Consider the following 22,015-nt stretch of genomic DNA (forward strand, 5'->3'; position numbering starts at 1 on the left):
AAAATGTATCCATAAGAAATGGGTCCCTTTAGAGGTTCTAAACCAGGTGAGGCAAAATGCTCAACACAAAAATGATACAGATGACATCTGCCTGAGATGACATGAAGTGCAGCTGTAAGAAGCTTATTCAAATGTTTAAGAAGTGACCAAAGCTTTCCATGCATTCTTCTTTATATGTAAAAGACAATGTCAAGAAGAAATTGCTCCAATCATCTGCTTTCAAATAAATCCTCACATAAAAGAAGATTCTCATGTTAATTTATCCATAAACAACTTTCAGAAAGTACAAAACACATACTTTTCCTAATCACATATTCCTCCTCTGATGGTTTTCTCTCAGTCTTCCTTTTATGAAGAAATTTCTTCATCGTTTTAGGGCTTTTACTAGACTCCTGTAAGGACAGAGGTTTCTTAATGAATTAAAATTCTCCCTCAAAAACAAAAGTAAAAACACGAGTGAAACTAAATAGGATTCCTCTCCCTTATTTTGACAGTCTCAGTTAGGAGTACATCAATGTTTAACACTATGCACAATTAAAATGGTTCCAATAAACTCTAAAAGGTTAAATAAAACAGAGGCAATGACATTATCCTCTCAATTTGCACACAGGTGGGACTAAGAGTGGAGTGTGCCTACTGAAGACGTGGCAGATTCTCCTGGAGGCCAAATGGCTTTAGGGAACCATCTGCAGAGAAAGTAAGGGATGTCACCCTAAAAACGTAACAGTATTCCTAATTTGGCTTACATTCCCCACTGATACAGTTTTAGGGGAACTAAGCCACTGTAACCACTAATGTAGTATTGATCACTTTTCAAAGAGCTTCAGAGCTATTTAAATAATTCTGCCTTAGAAACAGTCCCACAAAGAAGAATATAATTTCCATTTGTGAGACAGGAAAACTAAGGCAGAGAGACTAAGTCATTTTTCTGCAGAGAGAAGAATCAAATGAAGGATTTCCTAATAAATAATTTTGGGTTAGAAGTAACACACCCACAGCCAAACTTAATTTTTCATATATAAAGCCATGTATTTAACTAGTAGACAAAATAAATGTATTGAATTTGTTTTTGCCATATGAGTAACCAGCAGGTCAAAAAAATACTCATTGACAATATCCTTAATCCTTAATCCAATAATCTGTAAACAGATTAGCAACTTAGACTTAGGAAAAATCTCTCATGATCACCTTATCCCAACTTTCCAAGAAATGTGTATACATGGAGCATGGATATTAATTATTAATAGTAGCTTAAAAATACAGGAAACAAATCATTTAATTTATTTCACTCAGCCACAGTACTTATACTTGAAAAAAGACAGATATGAAAAACTCTCACATGACAAAAATAACAGGAAAAAGCAGCACTTTAAAAAAACGCAGGAAAATGGGGCATTTTAGGGCATTATGACATTCTTATATGTATTTCACACAAGCCTGCTTTTTCAACAAAGTACTTACATGTCAGAATTGCATCTTCATATTTTAGCCACCAATTACAACAAGGGACAAAACAAGCATAAGGGAAAGCTTCATTCATCAAAGGTTACAGCACAGCATTATGATGTCACTGTAAGCCAAAGATATTGTTCTACCCTTACCTTTAAGATATAAGACATCCTCTAAAATGAATATGTAAAGAAAGAGAAGATGAGCGTGAGAGGTCGATGGTTATAATGACCAAATCCACTTATCAATAATTCTAAAACAACATTTGAAATGTTAGTGTTATCATAAATTACACAGAGGGAATATAATCACATTTCCCACATTAGTTTCAGATGCAATATTATCATGCAAAAGCCTGAGGAATACAGTTCTGTGCAGAATAACAAATGCTGAAAACAACTGAAATACATACTATCTAGTAGGAATATATTAATAACTCTTTTCCCCCAGCAGAAACGAAGTGATCATGCCTTAGTTTTAATAGATTAGTTATGTGAAGGATTAAGTCAACTTTACTCTTCAAAGCTCACCTTAATTTGAACTTAGTAACTGATAATTACAAAATATCCGTCATTAAAAAGGAGACCGAGGTAACTATGAAGTGGCACTCCTGGTTTACATAATCAAAGAAGAAAATTGGATGACTGCAAGAATTGCAGGTAAATTTCCAAAGTAAATCTGTGGGACTGCTTCCTGACCAAATTCTAAATACAGTTATATAACAAAGATTCAGTTCAAGGGTTGTTTGTCCTATCATGTCAAGTTGAAAGGATCAAAACATCCTCCAGTGTCCAAATATTGTCTTATTTTTACTGCACTTAGAGTTGGTAGCAACAATTAATCGAAACAAAAGCATGGTGGTTTAAATCAAAACACTCAAAATTGAGCTGAGTCTGCATCACTCATCAAAACACACATTTGATCTAGAAATATATGCTGCCTTTGCCCCATAATTCTAAGACACATCTCATAACTGTCACAAACTTAATCTTCACCCAACGAGACTGATTTAAAGAACAGTTACTAATAAATGAGTATCTTTTCTGAAATCTGAAATGATTTGAGACAGGTTAGGGATAAAGCCACTGTTTGGATGGAAAAGTAATACTCCACACAGTTACAGAAGCTAGTGAGTGACACTTCCTGACTGCAACTTCTAGAGAAAAAAAAAAATACACAAAACCTTTAAATCCCCACACTACCCAAATATCAAATGGCCTTTAAGGTTGTCTCTGAGAAGCCTCTTTTTAAAAGACACTCCTTTCATCAAATTCTTTTCTCATTCCAATTGAAGCAAATATCACTTTTATAGTTTGGACTCATAGCTTGGTCCCATAACACTTTACTAATTTGGTTCAAATTGATCAAAATGATCCCAAATGCTGAATTAGGTCTGCTTCATTGGCAACTCAACTACAATGAAGTAGCTCTTGTTTGAGATTTGTGTGCATTATTAATGAATCTAAAGAATTATCATAATAATCATTAAGGTAAACCAGAGGCACTTCAGGAGGAGACTGGGAACACTCAGGCAGTGCACATAGATCCTATAGATATTCAGTACATATTTGCAGATGGATAATGGGAAACGGAAAATTAAGAAACCAAACAAATCACTGAGTCTAGCAATTCAAGACTGACTCACATATACCACCTATCTTAAATTCTAGCACATTCCCACAGAACTATTTGTAACAAGCTATGAAATTAACTTGTCAGAAGCATTTTATACCATAGGTAGCAAAATTACCTCTTTATAACCTAGTGCTGCTGATGGTCTAAGTGGAGGTGCAGGTCGTAGACAACTTAAACTCCACGGTTTTATAATTTGAGGAGGCTCCAAGGGTCCTCGGGGCTGTCCAGTAGAGCTAAAAGACTGGGAAAATGTCTGATGAGATGTTGGCAATCTGCCATCTGAACCCGACCTTGTGCCACACAGTGAGAGAACAACAATAGCTTCATTGGATCAGCAAAGACAGCCATAGAAAGGGATAGACGGAAGAACAAAAGTCTCCAGTTTGAGAACTGGCTCTTTCCAGTCAAGATTACGGGGTCTCTAAGAAACAGCACAAAATTGACTCAACATTCCATGATCCTGTCCTCTCTTTCTCATCTGGAATTTAATTAATTTAATTTTCTTTCCTCTGTAAGGAAAGAAAATGGAGTAGCAGTCAACATTTGAGTTCAGTGATATGTTTGGCACTCTGGTAGGTGCTTAAATAGATTATTTCATGAGAACAGCCTAAAACATAGACTCAGTCAAGTGAAGTAACTAACTAGTAATTGGCAAAGCCAAGATTTGAACCCAGATCTGAAGCCAAAGCCCATATTCTTCCGACCACAACACACAGTGCTCAAAACTGGAATTTTGGCATCATAGGTTTGTATGTTAACAAACAACACAGTATATCTTCCATCTCACTCAGCAAGTACAGTAAAATCTCATCAATTCAAATTCCAAAGTGTAAATTTGTGATAACTCAGAAAGAGACAATGCTGAAAGTTTACCTTTGAAGAAGGTTACTGAGCAAATGTGAGAGCATGAGTGAGATGACATGGAGATGTTTAAGTACTTAGGGAGGTAAACTATTTGTTTCTACTTAGCCCATTGTTAGTAGGAGAGTAACCATTGCTGATTGAAATAAGCCTTGCTTATCATTAAAATATTTTAGCAGGACTTCTGGTTAGAAATACTTTGCTAGCAGTTAGTTGGGGTACCTGAATACTGTCAAACAGAACTGCACACCTCTAAGTAAACCTTTTCATTAATTTGGATGGGCCTCATAATGAGAAATCAGAATGAGTGAGGTTTAACTGTACTTCAAAATCTACAAATATAGGCTGCCCAAAAGGCTGAGGGTGTGCTTGTTGCTTCTTCTAAATAAGTCTCCAGCAGGCAGGAGTTGATGAAAGACTCAATAATCTCTGGACAGAACACATGGACTACTTACGGAATGAGCACTGCATGATGACGATGAGGTTTTGGATAATGAACTGCAAGAAGCAGGTCCTCTGATCAGTCTGTTCAGCTGCTCTAACCATTCCTGGAAGTCCTGGTTGTTGTTGCAATGGACCACAATTCTCTCCACCACGTTACCTACATCCCCCAATTATGATCAATTTGAAAACAGAAGGCAAGGAAAAACTTGAGCTTCTCCCATTCATAAATACACTTCATGCAACTAGGACTTGGGTGTGTATTTTCAGGGGTTTTCATACCTATGGGATAACCCTGTTGAAATTTCTACAGCAGAAACAGATAACCTGTGATGATAAAGTAAATAAATATTCATGTCTGATTTAGAAAACTGTCCTTGATTTTTACTGCTTACAGAAGCTTAAAAGTAGTGTAAAACTTCACTATATACAAACTTGCAATCCAAAAACGTAAGTACATAGTCCATCTAGTTAAGTCTAAAGTGGGAATATTGTACTGGTTCCCCCAGTATCAATGTTGGAACAAGATCCAATTAAGACTATTTACAACCTTTTGGCAAATACTAAACCTTAGGCTCCTTCTTGGGAAAGAAGAGGGTAAGGCCATGATCCCAGTCTCAGCCACTGTGCCATATCAGCACCAACAGTGAAGCCACTACATATAAATGACACAGGCCTGGCAAAAGGGATCATAAGCGAAAATGTCAGGGAGAATTACTGAAGCCTGGCATTATGCTCAATTTGTGAAGAAAGTTTGATGTCTTTTCAGAACTTTTTAGAAATACAACCAAGTCTTACTAACTCATGGGCTGATGATAAAATTGCTGATAAAAGTCCATATCTTTGGCTCCTCTGCCACCAGGGAACAAATGACAGAAGGGAAGAAAATTGCATTTACATCAGTCCATTTTGTTATTCCTTAGCTCTCACAAGTAGCTCTTATGCAACAGAAGATTGAAACTAATGGCAAAGCCATGGCTTTTGAATGAGAGGAGACTTCTCTGTGCTATTGCTGTACCCTAATTATCCCAGGAAATGGAATATACTTTGCCATGCCTGCGTAAAATTTGCTCGTGGCCTATGTAACTGAAAATAATGGCATTTATTTATTAAATTCCCCTTCATTCCAAAAAGAATTGGAAGTAGTTACATGAAAAAGAGAAAATTACCTACCAGTGATTTCAAATGTGCAGTCATTCCCTTCAATTTCATCTAATCTAGTCACCACCGTTCCTGCTATTGGTATTTTTCCCTATTAGAAAAAGAACATTCTCATTAATTCTGCAGTCATACAGGTCTCTGTTTATTTCACTTAGATTTGCTGACCCTCTCAGCACTGCAAAATTATGGCTAGACGTATTTTTCCACTATGTCAAGAGCAGATAATATGATTCCCTGTTCTAAATTTTAATCAGACTAAGAAAGCAAGGGGAAAATATGGATTGTGTTTGGCTAACACACCCTAAACTATAAGATCAGGATTTACAAAGCAGTTTCCTTTTCTAATATATTTTCATAAGAATCAGTAAAAAAAAGTGAAGGCTCAGATGTTATAAAAACTACTAATTGTCAGGCCAAGATGTAACAGGCAATAGTAACTTATAATGCTCTATATCTTGGGAGTTGACTGAGGGACGTTTAATTTCCTAAGGAATAACATGCTTCTTTAGAAGCCTGAATCATGTGCTGTGACTATAATAAGACAAACATAGGAGCAGGTCCCAGCTTTATGTTTTCTCAGCAATAATGACATGGGCCTGTACAATACTGCTGCTAATTTATCTAGTTTCCATTTATGCATGCAAAACCTAGTGCATAACTAAAGCGGTGGATATATTCAAGATAAACTCATTATACTAATACAAAGGTCTTTGATCTAAGGAACATCTGCTCTTACAAGCTCTTTAATTACAATGAAGGGTCAGAACATTCTGGTTCTCCTGGCTTGAGCTTTTAATGCCATAGTGGAGATACTGCATCTGGATGGAAACCTGTTTTCATTAGCGGGTCTGCTATGTGTTTTATGTGAAATCTACTAACCTGATAGATAAAGCCACTCATCCGAGGACTTGCAGATAACATTATCAGGACATTTGAAAATAACATAAGGTACCGCTCCTCTTTTTCCTGAGAGAGAATGAACAATAACACATGAAGAACAGAATTGGACATTTTATCTGTTGAAAATTTCTGGAATCACTGCCTTATAACACAGACCTTATATAAACAACTGAAACGTTAACAATAATTTTTTTAAAAGATACCCAACTTGAAAACATAAAACTAGTTGAATTTTACTTTGACATGGATATAAACCCACAGTTTATCACTCTTCTTCCTATACATAACAATTAAATACAAATAACCATGCTTGCTTTCCATGTATGAAAGCCTGAGGAGTCACCACAGTTTATGCAGCCAGTGAGATGTGCTAGACCTGGGCACAAAATAAGTCTCCAGGTTCACAAAATGAAAATATATTTTACTTTGAAAAAATGGCAAAATGAAGGGGTTTTCAGGTGATAAGAAATTTAGTATGCTCTAACGTGTTAAAGTCATATTCATAAAATTAACTTTAGTCATTAAGAACAAGATAATTATTGGATTTATGTAAAATGTAAAAGTAGATACACTTTTTTTTTTTTTTTTTGAGATGGAGTTTTGCTCTTTTTGCCCAGGTTGGAGTGCAATGGCACAATCTCGGCTCACCGCAACCTCCACCTCCCGGGTTCAAGCAATTCTCCTGCCTCAGCCTTCCAAGTAGCTGGGATTACAGGTATGTGCCATCACTCCTGGCTAATTTTGTATTTTAGTAGAGATGGGGTTTTTCCATGTTGGTCAGGGTGGTCTCAAACTCCCGACTTCAGGTGATCCACCCACCTTGGCCTCCCATACACTTTTTTAATGGCACTGAGGAAACCTCGACACATGAGGGCTGCTGTGAGCCCCTTCAACAGATATGCAATTAGTATACGCAAAAATTACATTTAGCTTCCATGCCCAGTCATCTTAGCTGAAATTATCCTTATGCCTGTCTCCATCTCCTTCCTTCCATTTGAGAAGAGCAACCCTTCCAGGCTAACTATTCTAACAAGTGCTCCACATTCTCTCACATCTTTGTCTCACTTAGTTTTCCTCTACAGACATCTCCTCTTCTTCTCCCAGCATCCTCTTCTGTTTTACTAGCTTTTCCTCTTTTTCTTTAACATATGTACACCTCCTATCCTAACAGACCTTGGCTTGCCCCCATGTGGCTCTTTATGCATAATATCCCATTTCTTGACATTTTATTGCCAAATTACTTGCTGCCTTCATTTTCTCTGCATTGATCCATCCCTAACTGCACCCTCCTTGCTCTTGCAAAGTCATCAATAACTGCCTTCTAGCAAAATCCAATGGCTTCCTCTTGGTCCTCACATTCCTTGCCCTCTGAACCTTCAGCAGCAGTCAGCACACTGGCCATTTTCAAATGCTCCTCGTGGAATTTCCATGACACCATGCTCCCCCAGTTCTTCTCTACCTTCCTCTTTGTCTTTTTATTTTTTCTGGCACTGATTCCTCCTGCCTTCACCCAAGAGGTTTATCCCAAAGGTGTGAATGACTAATAGTTAGACTCACTGCATTAACCTTCCCTGGGGTATCTGCATTTTAAATGAGATTGCTTATTAACCCAAAGTAATGAATCTCTGCCAAAGACGTGTCAGAGAGTGTAGGAAGATGTTTTGGAAGAAGGAAGACAATTCTAACACCTGATAAATCAAACCAGGTGCCATAATCAACCTTTCTCCCTTTCCCTGGCCCCTTCTTAAAAGAAATAATCCATCTTCAGCTCCCCCCACCCCACCAACCCCCCGGGCTTCTCTCTGGATATTTGCTTCCTAGGAAGGCACATCTGTTAGGGACATCTAAGTCTCTGCCTCTAACTCTGACCTCTCACTCACATTTCCATACTACGTTAACAGTTGCCTATGGTACATCTCCACCCGGATATCTACAGGTCTAAAATTATATTCTTCATCTCCTCTAGCCCAGGGGCACCACTTCCTGTTGACTTTCCCTTCTAAAGATGCCTCCAATTTGCCCCTTCTCTCCATTCCCTCTGTCACCACTGTCTTAGGGGACTCCTTCTCACTTTCCATCCCAGCTGGCCTTTCTGCTTCTCGTCCATTCCCTCCAGTTCATTTGACATATATGGGTGTCAGATTAGTGTGAAACATCCCTTTCAGAGTGTTGTTCTATGACTCTGGACTCTTTCATTATTTCCCACGGCCTGCTGCATCCATCTGAACTACTCTTGCCTGATGTCAAGCTTCTACATAATCTAATTCAACCTGACTCTATCAGTCTTTTACTATGGCCAAGTTGCTTCTTTTGCTCCCTACAGGCTGGTTTCCTTACTGTGCTGCAGCAAACCAAAGCCACATTTCTATTCTCTCCTAAGTAACAATGACCTCTGCCTTGTGAAATCCTCCCCTTTTGTTTTTGTGCCCCCTCCTCAATTCCTGTCTCCATAAGGTCTTCTTGATCTCTCCCTCTGTGAACTTTTATGGACTCTATTGTTGAGATTGCAAAATCGAACGTTGACTATTTGGTTTGTTTGCTAGTTGCAACTTGTGTTTTAGTCTGTTTTTAATGAGTTCTTTGAAAACAGGGATCATTCTTGTTCTTTTCTCCTATCTCCCACAGCACCTAGCAGAATGTTGAGCAAAGAATAGGTGCTCAGCTTCTGATTTCAATGTTGTACCATTTCACTTTGATGGAAGAACAAGGAAGAAAAACTACTTAAGAGGCTCAGGCAGGAGGATCGCTTGAACCCAGGAGGCAGAGGTTGCAGTGAGTCAAGATGGCACCACTGCACTCCAGTCTGGGTGATGGAACAAGACTCTGTCAAAAAAAAAAAAAAAAAAGGAAGAAAAATATGAAAGATGGAAGAAATGATGTTGAGATTTGAAACACCTTACCTCACATGCTCCATACTGCACCATTACTTGTGACATAAAAATCACACTTCCCAAGTTTTTAATATCTTCTCCTTCCCATGCCTGAATAGGTTCGGACAGTATCTGTAACTCCAGCTGTTTTCTCTTCCTCAGATCTTGACATTGCCCCTACAGAACCAAAGCAGAACATAATGGAATAGGAATTCTTATGAAATAGACTAAAATAAGACCAAAGTAAGATGTGGCTTCTGACTCTTTGGTTCCCATTGAGTCCCTATTTCCTCATCATGAATCCCATGACCAGGTCTGTTTTTGATAGACAGAAAGATCCACTACCCTAAATCTCTAGGCTTGAGCCCCCAAAAGTTTTGTGAGGGAGGCCTATTTTTCATTTTGCCAAAGCGTCAAAACAAAATGCTAGAAAGAGCTTATTTCTCCCTCCCTGTAAAGAACATGGGAAAGCAAGCAGCCAAATCACACTGACCAGAGCCAGGTGAGGACCTAGTAGATTCAGATCTACTGGTTGGTGCCCCTGCTTGAGCTCCTCTTACGTTGTCTATCTTTGCATAAATAGGGCTTTAGTGACAAAATAATTGTATTTCGAACATATGCTCAATTTCCAACAAGGTAACATCCTGAAAATAATAAAAAACAAAAAATTTCTCCTGGAGTTATAGTGAAAGAGAAAATTAAATTCTTTATGCCACAGTGAATCAAACTGATAATGAAACCTAGGCACTACTGTACTTTCTTTAAGGACCAAGATTGCTATGAAAAAAATACTAAATTAGTTATTATTTCTAAAAGGGTTGGAAAAAAGAGATACAACTGAATTTCATGATGACATACTGAAAATTCAAACCAAGAAACAATTTACAGTTTGCCAACACTATGTGGGGTATGAATACTATATATATATATGTATATATATAGCTTAAGACACTGAGTTTATCTTAGAGTAATTTAACAGCATGCATTCCAAATTGAATGCAAAAAATAAGCACATGGCTAGTTCTGTTACTGTTTCCAAATGAATGCAAGATAATATTCTGGGGGGTATATTTTCTACAAAATCTCTGCTGTCCCTTTCAGCTACATGGAAACTCAAAGAAATAAATTCACTGTACACATATTTCAAGAGCACCTATAGTAGGAATAAATATACTAAACCATCAAGGCAAGTTATATAACATAATCAGAAAGAAATACAGGTTTTCAAAAAGACTCATTTTACATTCCTATTTATACAAGAAAAAATAGAACCATAACTATAATAAATGCTGTGGGTTTCACTGGGTTGTTCTATTAGCTTGCACCATGTAAAACTGCCAATATTGGACTGTTTTTGGCATATAACAATGGCAATTTTAACCTAATACTCTGGTCTTCAACTTGTTGTTCAACTACAGACACGTCAATTACTGATCTTTCAACAAGGATTAATAATTAAACATTAGTCCAAATCACTTATAATGCTACAGAATTGTGTAAAATGAAGCTAAGTTTAATCAATTGCGCAAAATGAAGTTTTCTTTCCCCCTAAAATGGCACCAAGTGGTTTTATATCAGTGGGTTCAAGAAGATAACATTAACCATCATACTGAAGATACAAGATCACAGGTACTTTCGATAGCAACCTATATAAAGCAATTGCATTTTAGTACTTTGGGTTTTTTCCCCCCTTTTAAATTTGACGAAGGATTTCTTCTTCATATGCAAAGAAAAAACTCATACCCTTTGGCATAACTAGTTGAATCCAGTATTGATGCAAATCAGTGAATGACGAGTTACACAGACTCGTCATTAGGTGAGCAATGGGGGTAAAGACAAAGAGACAAAAGGAAACCCCCCACCTACACACCAATGCTTAATGTGGCTTAATGTGGCTGAGACTGTAAATGTGATTGCTTTATACCCTCAGCCTGGCAACCTTTCTTAGGTAAGCATGATTTTTGGAGGATAAAATTAAATGAAACAATCACTGCTATACTGTCATGAAAGCTTATTATTTCCATTCTAAAGACCTTTGTATAGGGAAAGAAATGTTACATACAAATTGCTCTTTCAGGAATAAAGTATACAAAATGGAGAATTGTGATTTTAAAGTATCACCTACCATGAGAGTTTTGAATGCTACGATTGCTTTCAGAATATCCTGGTGATCTGGATGAGTATCCTATCAAAGGAATACATTTGAAAACAATGTTAGAGGAGAGAGGATCAGCAGTTGTCAAGGGTTAGGGGTAGAAGGAGGGTGTGGCCACAAAGATAGCAAGAGAATTTTGGGGGATGATGGAACTGTTCTGTATTTTAATTGTGGTCATGGTAACATGAATCTTTACCTGTGTGAAAACTCATAGAACTGTGCACCAGAAGAAAAATATTAATTTTACTGTATACTAATTTAAAGATTAAAAAATAGAGCAGCATGGAAGCATCTGGAATCTCAGCAACTCTAATTATTAGGTGATTTAGAAATTAAGAGAGTTGGTAATGCATAATATATTTAGTAACTATGTAGCAAAAGGCAAGAGTTCCCATTTCCCTTTTTGCTATTATACTTTGGATAATGACTATTTAATAATAAATATAATAAATAATTATTCGGGGGACATCATTAGGTCATATTGTTGGTAGATGACAGAAGGTAGGGAATGGTGGAAACAAGAGTCGTGGTTAGAGAAAAATCAATCTATCAGTCGGGCATGGTAGTGCATGCCTATAGTCCCAGCTACTTGGGAGGCTGAGCTGGGAGGATTAGCTGAGCCCAGAGGTCAAGGCTGTGATGAGCTGTGATTGTGCCACTATACTCCAGCCTGGGTGATAGAGTGAGACCCTGTCTCGAAACAAACAAACAACAACAACAAAAATCCAAGAGAAAAATCAATCTAATTCCATTTCCTAAAATGCCTCCATTTTCTTTCAGCAGTGTGAACATGGCAGATGGGAAAAGATTCCAAGTTTCATACCATATTTTCCTTCTTAAGCAAGCTCTTACACATGGCCTGCAATCCTGTGGTACTTGCAATTCCGAAAAGTGGACAGATTCAAAAATGGCTTAGAGGAATCCACAATTCCATAACTGTTTATGAAGGGAAGATAGAGATTCTTATGGGTAGATGTGCACCTAACATTGGGGCATATGGGGTATGACTTTTGGAACTCAGCTGGAGTAAGGGACGACTAAATTTCCTGCCCCACTAGTCTCAGGTGATAAAATACAGAGCTGAACAGATTAAGGGCCTGATATAAGCCAAGAATTACATTGCTCATAAAAAGTAAGGTTGTATTCCTTTACAGTAAAATTTATCCTTATCCAAATCAACTGACAGCCAAGAATTTCAGGTTTTATTCTACTGTTACCAGCCATGCCAAATGCTCTGAAATCTGCACAAAGTTTACAGTGGTGAACTAGTACTAAGGGCTTGTATTTTCTGATGATGGGAAATGAGAGGCAGCCAAAGACATGTGACCCACAGCAAATGGAGGCAGGAGGAAAACAGGCTCCACTATAAGAAAGGCTGAGATATAGGATCCAGGCAGCAGGAGCGTATGGGATTTGTTTCTCCCCAAACTAAGTGCATATTTGTATTTCGACACTGAAAAGTAATAGAAACTGAGGCCACTCGTTTCTGGATTTTTGTGATAAGCAAGGAAGGGCAAACCTCAAACGGTTCAGCAAACTGGTTTAGCTTATGGAAAGGCATCCAGAGGTCAACACCTTCCTGAGCCCTAACTGAAATTTCACACTGACAGGCTTTGCTCACAAGCTCCCCACTGCCTCCAGCTTTCAGGCAGGTCAAATACCCTGAGAATGTGGTTTCGCTCAGAGAACATGCTTTCAATCCTGACAAATGCTGACAAGCCCGGCAAAGTGCGGGTGCACCCTTTTTCTTTAAAGATAATCAAACCCCTTGAAACCTCAAAACCTTTCCCCAGACACAGGAAGAGCAACTAGGGTAAATGCAGCCTCCTCCAGCAGGCCCTCCTCTCCCACCCACACTTAAATCCCCCATGAACAATCACAAAAGAAAGCCTCAAGGAGCTAGCTCTGCTGATTGGTTTTTCATAACACGAGGCCTTTGGTTCTTGGTGAAAAAATATTCAATTATCAGGCCTCATTGCAAAATCTTAATATTTAGAAAAGATTACAGCTATGCTACAAGAGTTGCAAGTAAACTGTAGGTTTATAAATAAAAATGTGGAGGGACTCTGATGTACATGCATGATGTGTAGAGAGATACCACTAATATTGTACCCATTCATTGCTCTTTAAGGAATACCAGAATCTTCCATTGTCATCCAGAGTCAGGAAATTGAATGATGGCAGAATTCTACAGATAAATATTCCTGTCTATAGTGAACTTGTTCTTTGTACATTCTGATGTTGTTCTGCTTTATCTCCCACGATAAAGTTGGTTAATATACCAGAACCAGAGAAGATTTCTTAGTTGGATTTTGACCAAACTACTGAGAGGGCAAAAGAAAACCCCAGTTAGCAAGTAAGCATAGACTTAAGGGAAGCCACAGGACCAAGGCTTGGAAGAGAAGAGCGAAAAGGGCAAATGATCATTAATACCTAGTAGCAAAGAATAAGGATCTTATTTTGCTGCATAAAGAGGAAAACTAGAAGCCTGAGAGGAGGGAAGAACAGATAAAGTAAACTTTGAATCCAAGACCTTGATTCCTCTGCAAGGCCATTTTGGAGGCAAATTGGCTACGTCCTCCAGAGCACAGGATCATACTTGGCACAGGAGCTTGAAAAAGTTCACCTTCCCTTACCTCCATATGCCGTTCCAACTCTTGCAAGAGAGTAACATATTTCTCCAGTCGCATGAATGGTTTGCTGAGGCTTGTTGTTAAAATGAGGATACCTGGGCTCGATGCACCTTGATTTTCCATGAATTGTTCCAACTCATCACTAGCAAAAGAACAAATATAGTTTTGTTACTGCTGAATATCTCATGTAAAGAATTATCAACCTAAAATTATTTTACTGTATTTCACACAACATAAAGCCAAATAAAAATGCGTTTCACTAGTCCAAACGCTGTTCAATTTGTTTTGGCTCAACTAAATCACGCTTTATTAAGCTCCTTCTGTAAAATCAGCATCAGGGCTCCTTTGGTGAGCCAGACAGTCGTGATTCCTGGTGTCATACATTCAACAATTGCTGATTGAGCATCTACTAAGTGACAGGCTCTGTTCTCTGATGGGGCTACAGCAGTAAACAAACAAACAAAAAAATCCCCACCCTTAAGCAGCCTACATTCATGGTCATGAGATATACAGTGTATCAGATGACCCAGAACTTAAAGTATAATTTAAAAAATAGATTTTCTTAATCACTTCAAATGTCCTAGTTATGGACTGGTCAGGTGCCTAAAGATAACAATCCACAAGGTTGTATCACCCACTTGTAATGTTCTAGAATCACTTCCTACATTTAGACACCAGCATGTTTGTATGACTAACCACAAAGTCACTTAGCCCAATATCTAAAACCAGTGCAGCAGGTTAACCAAACACTTACATAAGGCAGTAACTTGATGAAAAAAATGTATTAATATTTTATGAACTGTGTGTTGTAAATGTCTAATTCTAAGCCGGTGCTTTCTCTGCTGTTTAGCACCGTTCCAGATTGTTTACTTTCCACCAACAGGGATATTGAGTCCTGGGGCTGCAAGATCATTTTAATACACATTTAAGCAAAATATACTTAGAGAAGGAAAGCTACTGCCTAAGTGTCAGTTTATGTTGAAACTTCTGCTTTATTACATGGCCCTTTTACCTCTTTGGTTGGCCATGAATATCCAGTCAGTCACAAATCTTCTTGGATCTGTTGATTCGTTCCCATTCCTGCTGCCACTGCCTTAGTTCAGGACTTCAGCTCATCCCATCTGGCTCACTTCAATAGACCAACTGTTTTCCTGGCTTCCAGGCTTTTCCCAGGTCCTGCAGACTACCATTTTAGCCTCACTGCTTTCCTACCCAAGCTCTGAGTGCCTACAAGATCAAGTCTTGACTTTTTAGACTCCTACTGGCTCCACCATCTTTCTCACTACTCCCCAGCAGGAAACCCCTACTGCAAAGCGACCTACTTATTCTCCCTAGAACACATTTTATGCCATGGTTCCCAACTGTGGTGTGCTGCTATAAGGTGTGAAGTGTGTTCCAAAAACTTGCTGTAAGTAATAAAGTACTGGGAGGCTGGAAACAGAACGGATTGCAGGTTATCCCTATTAATTATAGACACCCACCCACACTCTCCCTTCGTGGGTTTTTCTGAGCAGGAGAGAAAAGATGGAGTTTCAGCTAACGCAACAGCAGCCCAGTGTGGCACGTATGTCAGAGAAAATAAGGGCTGGGAATGGCTGCCTTAATGGAGTCTAGATCACACATGAGAGGTCATATCTAGCAATTGCTGCTATCCTTTTTATTAAACTTACAAAAAATTACAGAGACGGGGTTTTGCCATGTTGCCCAGGCTGGTCTCGAACTCCTGGGCTCAAACAATCCTCCCACCTCGGCCTCCCAAAGTGCTGGGACTACAGGCATGAACCACCGCACCCACCCTGCTGCTAATCCTTTTATCAGTTTTTGTAGTCTTGTTCCAGAAGTAGCCAAAAGGAGGGAAATGTCCTAGACTTGGAGTCATAAAACAGAGTTGGCAACCCTGAATGAGTTGCCTGAGCCTCAACTGACTCATGTTTATAAGAGAGATAAAACCTACTTCCTAATAAAATTGCAAAGCTTAAATATTGGGGGTTTTAACGCTACTATTTCATGCTAAGAATTATACATGCATTCACTCTTGTTTAATGACAACAACATTTCAACATAGGTGTTCTCCCCATTTTACAGATGAGAAAGCTGAGAGGAAGAGTGATAGTAAGTGGCTACAGTGAGATTCATACTCAGGTCTGAAGCCAAAGTCTCAGGTCTTTTCAGGATACCATACTGGCTCTCTGCAGGACAGTATTTTGTAAACTTTAGTCAATGGATGCATTATTATTATTATTATCCCAAGACAAATACCTTGCTAAAATCACATCTTTAAAAACTACCAGTACCTGTGGTTTCCAACTTAATGGAAATTCAATTGATGTTTAATTGCCAACCAAGAGCATAAAGTGCATAAAGAGGTTTAAAAATTCATTGCATATAAAATATAATTAGGGAAATAACTCGGGTTTGGAGTGCATTTGAGTAGAAAAGTAATTTGGAGAAAATCATTTTTCTAATTTATTTTCAATTTAGTAAACAAGTTTTATTTTTTCTTTCAGTGACTAAATGACTGCCCGCATCCTCAACGTTTTACTCTAATTGATGCAAGAGTTACAGCAATTAAAAGCAAATGCTAATGTGTACTTTATTATTTCCATGCAGCATTCTAACTTCTAGGCTTGCTAAATATTATAAAAGAGTTTAAATTTATTTCAATACAACATGAGATCACTATCTTTGATTAAAACACTGGTTCTTCAGAAAAGATAATTTTACTAAGGCAACAAAAGAACAAAATTGTCCTAAAATGCCTTTTGTCTGTGATAAATAGATCCTAAAAGACACATTTTATTTAGCCAAATAAACATAATACACAAATTAGTATCATTATACACAAATATAATACATAAATATATATTATTATACCAAAGAACAATCTTTTAAATGCAGTTTTTAATTTTATACAGCCCATTTGAAACAGCAGTGGATTAAGACTTGCTTTTCAAGCTTAACATGTTCTGTGTATGTGGCGTGATACAATAGAAGCAGTTCTCAGTGTATAAATGCTGTTTAAAACAACACACATTTATTTCATAGAATGCATGGTGGATGGGGCTCTGGGATATTCTGGGTTGGACTGGAAAACTGAAGAAAATTATGCATACTACAATAACGCTACAGAGCTTAGCCATCTCATATAGAAGTGTTTCTGTGGCATCTTTGTATAGGTTTCTAATTTGAATGATCATAACTCTACCTAGCAGATCAGAGATTCCTCCTTTCCACCTCAATTACTCCCCCAACAGTCCTTTCAGGGGAAATCACTGTGGCCCAAAAGGGGAGGTGAGGCAAGAGGAGCTGGCTGCCACAGCCTCTGGCCAGTGGAAAATTTCAAGAGTGCCACTCACACTGGATTTAGTGGTTCCCTTTCTTCTCTTTTTCATTTATCCAGCCCCAGAGATTAGGTGGTGTGCGTCTTTTGCTTCTTTTTTTGTCCCCACTCCTTTTTTTTTTTTTTTTTGGAATGGTCTTGTTCTATTGCCCAGGCTGAAGTGCAGTAGTGCGATATTGACTCACTGCAACCTCCGCCTTCAGGGTTCAAGCGATTCTCTTGCCTCTCAGCCTCCTGGGTAGCTGGGACTACAGACGCACACCACCACATCCGGCTAATTTTTGTACTTTTAGTAGAGATGGGGTTTCGCTATATTGGCCAGCCTGGTCTCGAACTCCTGACCTCCAGTGATCCACCTGCCTTGGCCACCCAAAGTGCTGGGATTACAGGTGTGAGCCACCGCACCTGGCCTTGTCCCTACCACCTTTGGTTTGTTATCAGTCTTACTTTCTCCCTTCTCTGGTCCTTCAAAGACAGAAAAGAACAGAACCCAGGCTCAGAATTTTTTCTGTGCTCCTTGTCCCCAGAGCGAGTACACAACTTTTTTTTGGCGGGGGGGGTTCTCAAAGTCTTCATTGCTGGCAACCATGGTAAACAAAGAGTGAAGAGAACTAAGGAGAGCAAAAGCACACCACAGCAGAGACGGAAGTGAGGTCCGGATCTGTCTTAGCACCAACTCCTCTTCTCTCTGATCTCTCATTTAACCCTCTCCCTCGTGAAAAGGATAAATGCCACACTGAAGCAAGCACAGGAGAGAAGAGGGTATTTTTGTAAAAGAGAGGTTATTCCCAGGAAGAAACAGGAGCTACCGTAGCAAGCTAGCAGGGGAGAGGGAGGGGAAATCCCGAAAGACCTTACCCAGGGCACAACAAAATACTAGAGCGGCCATTCAAAGATATGCAAATATGGGGACACATCAAGGTTGGGGTCTGATTACATATCCAAATTCAGGCCATACACGACTGCATTTTTAACAAGACACCTGCATGCAATCATACAATTTTAAGGCTGGATCCCTTCTCAGGGCCAATTGTTATGAGCATTCCTGGTATGGTACTGCCACCTAAAGGCCGAAAGAAAGAAATTCACCTGAACATTACAGCTTCAGCAAGGAAAGAACAGAAATCCACCAATGTCCCTATTTTAGCTGAAATCTTCATCTAAAAAATGTTTAATGTGAATTTTCTATGAATTTCATTTCACTGTGCTTTGCCTTTAATAGGTCAGCATAAATTGCCACCTAGATGCATGTAAAATAGCTGAGATTATATTAAAAGCACATGTGAGAAAAACCTCAAGTATTTTAATTTTCATCCCTTTTACCTGTAAATAAACCAGTAAGATAAAAATTTAGTTCTATGAGGACTCCATTGAGTCTTCCATCATTTCAAGGGATACTGTAAAATTCTCAAAAACACCATTAACTAAAATTAAACAGGGCATTATACTTCACCAAAAGGTTGAGAATCTTTTAAATCAACTGTGTAACAAACTTTAAACCATAATGTTTGAGGGAACCTTTACTTAATTTTAATTATAAAATTAAATTCCTAACATAGGTAAATGTAGTCAGTAACATTTTAACACACAGAGTTACAATGGAAACTTCTCTAAACACCACAGAAAGTCTGCCACTTGAGGTAAACCATTTCTTTCCAGTATTCATCCAGAATACTGTTTTCATATCAAAAGGAGAACATGTGCTCATTTTATTGGTGTTAAAGAATTTGCCCTTATACATACAGGACATTTATGTATTCATCAAACGAAAAAATGTCTCTGAATCATTTTTTCTTTATTGTAGATATGTAGAAAATTATGAAAACATTCCTGGAAATGACAAAAACAAATTTAGGACTGTGGTCCACTCTGGTGAGGGAGAGAAGAGCAGGAAATATTGAAGAGGACACACAGCACTTGAACTGCATCTATAATTTGTTAGCGGAATAGTGGGTACATCGGTGTACTTTATATTATCTCTGTTCTTTGTATGCTTGAAATATTTTCTACTTTTTTTTCTAAAAAGAAACTAGTAGCTGGTAGGTAGAAAATGTTTAAAGGACACATGGGGCATGGTGACACTGTACTGGGTGCTTAGTATACATTATTTCATTTAATCTTCACATCAATCCTACAAGGTAGGTGGTTTGACCCTCATTTTACAAGTGAGGAAATTAAGGCTTAGAAGTGAAGTGAATCACCTTGGGTAAAACAGCCTCTAAGTGGTAGAATTGTGAAGTGAGACATTATAAAAGTGGTAAAAAGTTTAGGCTCAGATCAGGCAGGGGCACAGGATGTAAAAGGAAACAGTAAGGAGTTCCACTTTTGAGATGGTGGCATGAGACTCATTGGACGTACTACTCAGTAAAAAAAAAAAAAAAAAAAAAAAAAAAAAAAAAAAAAAAAAAAGCATAACAGGTGAAAACCATTTAGGCCAGGCGCAGTGGCTCACACCTGTAATCCCAGCACTTTGGGAGGCTGAGGCAGGAGGCTCACTTAAGCCCAGGAGTTTGAGACCAGCAAACTCTGAGCAACATAGTGAAAGCCCTGTCTCTACAATTTTTTTTAATTAGCTGGGTGTGGTGGTGTGTGCCTGTAGTCACAGCTGCTTAGGAGGCTGAGGTGGGAGGATTGCTTGAGCCCAAGAGTTCAAGGCTGTGTTGAGCTATGATTGTATCACTGCACTCCAGCCTGGGTGACAGAGCAAGACCTTGTCTCTAAAAAACCAATAATAATAAAAATAAATAAAATATCTAGAAGTTGTCCTAATGATATAAGATAAATGAAAAAAAAAATTCAGGAAAATCTACTAAAACTCAGTAAGAACAGGGAGAATTTACAGCATTTGAGCTATGACCAGCCCTCCCTCTTCTCCCTCCTCCCAACTCAGTTTGACAGAAGTTCCATTCTGGGCAACTGTGACCAAGAAGAGAGGCCTCCCTGGCCTCTCAGCTACCAGTCAAAAAATATGATATCTCGCCAGGAGGGACAGGCCATCAGCACATCTCTCCCCTTCAACTCTGTGTAAAAGAGACTAAATTCCTGGTGAGCGTGCCTGAGAGGTCAAAAGCTCACTTCACGCAGCCACTACACAGGCTGGAGGGTAGGCCCAATCACCCTCACCCCAGCCCACGGGTAGGGTAGAGAGTTCCATGCTGGAAAAGGCAAGCTGGAAGAGGTAACCAGAGGGTACCCATGCTTCCCAGCTCCCAGAGTAGTGAGATTTTTTCCAGAGGGAGACACAGTCCATGGGAACAGAAGAATTCTGAAGCTCTCCATGAAGAAATTTGTTTTATTTGGAAAAGGGCATGTGGGGATATTCAAGCGTAAGGGCTCATGCCAAAACAAAGGAGATTTTGGTAGTAAGCAAATAAAAGGAGGCAGGTAGTTCCTGTCACTTAAGTGCAAAAAGCTAACCCATAGGCCAGCTAGGTCACCAGAGAGAGAGTCAGGAAAAGAGACAGCTAGGAAGTGCTAAGAAGGATCAGAACAAACCTCAAAGTCTGGTCTCAAAAACTGTCTCCACTTGAACTTAATTAGATCAGATGGTGAAGCAATTTATGCCCCCACGAAATTGTCTAAAACATTAGAGCCAATCAGCTGGAAATTAGGAGAGCCTAACACCTGGGTGTGATACCAATGGGGCTTAAAAGAGAGATCAGGGAGTGAGACAGTCAAAGAGAGCTCTGCTAAGACCACTGTCATTCCAGAGTGACTGCATGGCTGACCAAGGCTGTGCCCTCTGAAGAGTGATGCCAGAGATTGTACACTGTGAGCAAAATAGACTTCACTAAAATAGTCCAATCAAGTTACTAAATAAACACACAAAAACCACAGAAACATGTCCCAGAGAGTGGGGAATGAAATCAGTATCACAGTTGTGAAATCTAAAATTACCTAAAATGCCTTGTTCTCAACAACAACAAAAAAAATATGGCACACAAAGAAACAAGAATGTGTAACTCACACAAATAAGAAACAATAGAAATTGTCAGTAAGAGAGACAAAATGTCAGACTTAATAAAGTCTTCAAAGTAGCCATTATAAATATGTGCAAAGAACAAAAGGAAACCATGCTTAAAGAAGTAAAGGAAGCTATGATGACAATGTCTCACCACATAGAGAACATCAATAAAGATATCGAAATTGTAAACAAAAAGAAAGAAGAAGAACCAAATGAACATTCTAGAGTTTAAAAGTAAAATAACTGAAATTTAAAATTTCATTAGAGGGGCTCAACAGCTGATCTGAACTGGCAGAAGAAAGAATCTGTAAACTTAAAATACATCAATTGAGATTATGCAATATAAAAAAAGAGAAAAAAGAATAAAGAAAAATGAATAGAGCCTCAGAGAAATTTGGAAAATCTTTAAGCAAAATAACATATGCATAATGGAAGTACTAAAAAAGAGAGGAGAGAGAGAATGGAGCAGAAAAAATATGCAAAGAAATAATGACTAAAAAATCCTAAATTTGAGGAAAACATCAACCCACACATACAAGAAGCTCAATGAATTTCAAGTAGGATAAATGCAAAGAGGTCCATGCCCAAATTATAATAAAAATCCTG

General features: G+C 38.5%; 1 protein-coding gene across 4 annotated transcripts in view; it reads right to left on the minus strand.

Moving 5' to 3' along the window:
* Positions 1-22,015, minus strand: part of ARHGEF6 (Rac/Cdc42 guanine nucleotide exchange factor 6) — a 119,392-nt gene that overhangs the window by 10,567 nt on the left and 86,810 nt on the right. For 3 of the 4 annotated variants that reach the window (XM_050777204.1, XM_050777206.1, XM_050777208.1), the window contains 9 exons: positions 14,109-14,247; positions 11,443-11,502; positions 9,348-9,494; positions 6,427-6,513; positions 5,560-5,638; positions 4,401-4,546; positions 3,200-3,337; positions 1,602-1,622; positions 299-392 (listed from right to left, as the gene is read on the minus strand). In XM_050777204.1, the coding sequence (XP_050633161.1) occupies positions 299-392; positions 1,602-1,622; positions 3,200-3,337; positions 4,401-4,546; positions 5,560-5,638; positions 6,427-6,513; positions 9,348-9,494; positions 11,443-11,502; positions 14,109-14,247 (911 nt within the window). The remainder of the gene's footprint in view (positions 1-298; positions 393-1,601; positions 1,623-3,199; positions 3,338-4,400; positions 4,547-5,559; positions 5,639-6,426; positions 6,514-9,347; positions 9,495-11,442; positions 11,503-14,108; positions 14,248-22,015) is intronic. The other variant, XM_050777205.1, reaches the window with a different exon arrangement.

The sequence above is a fragment of the Macaca thibetana genome, chromosome X (assembly GCF_024542745.1).
Source record: "Macaca thibetana thibetana isolate TM-01 chromosome X, ASM2454274v1, whole genome shotgun sequence".
Lineage (NCBI taxonomy): Eukaryota > Metazoa > Chordata > Mammalia > Primates > Cercopithecidae > Macaca > Macaca thibetana.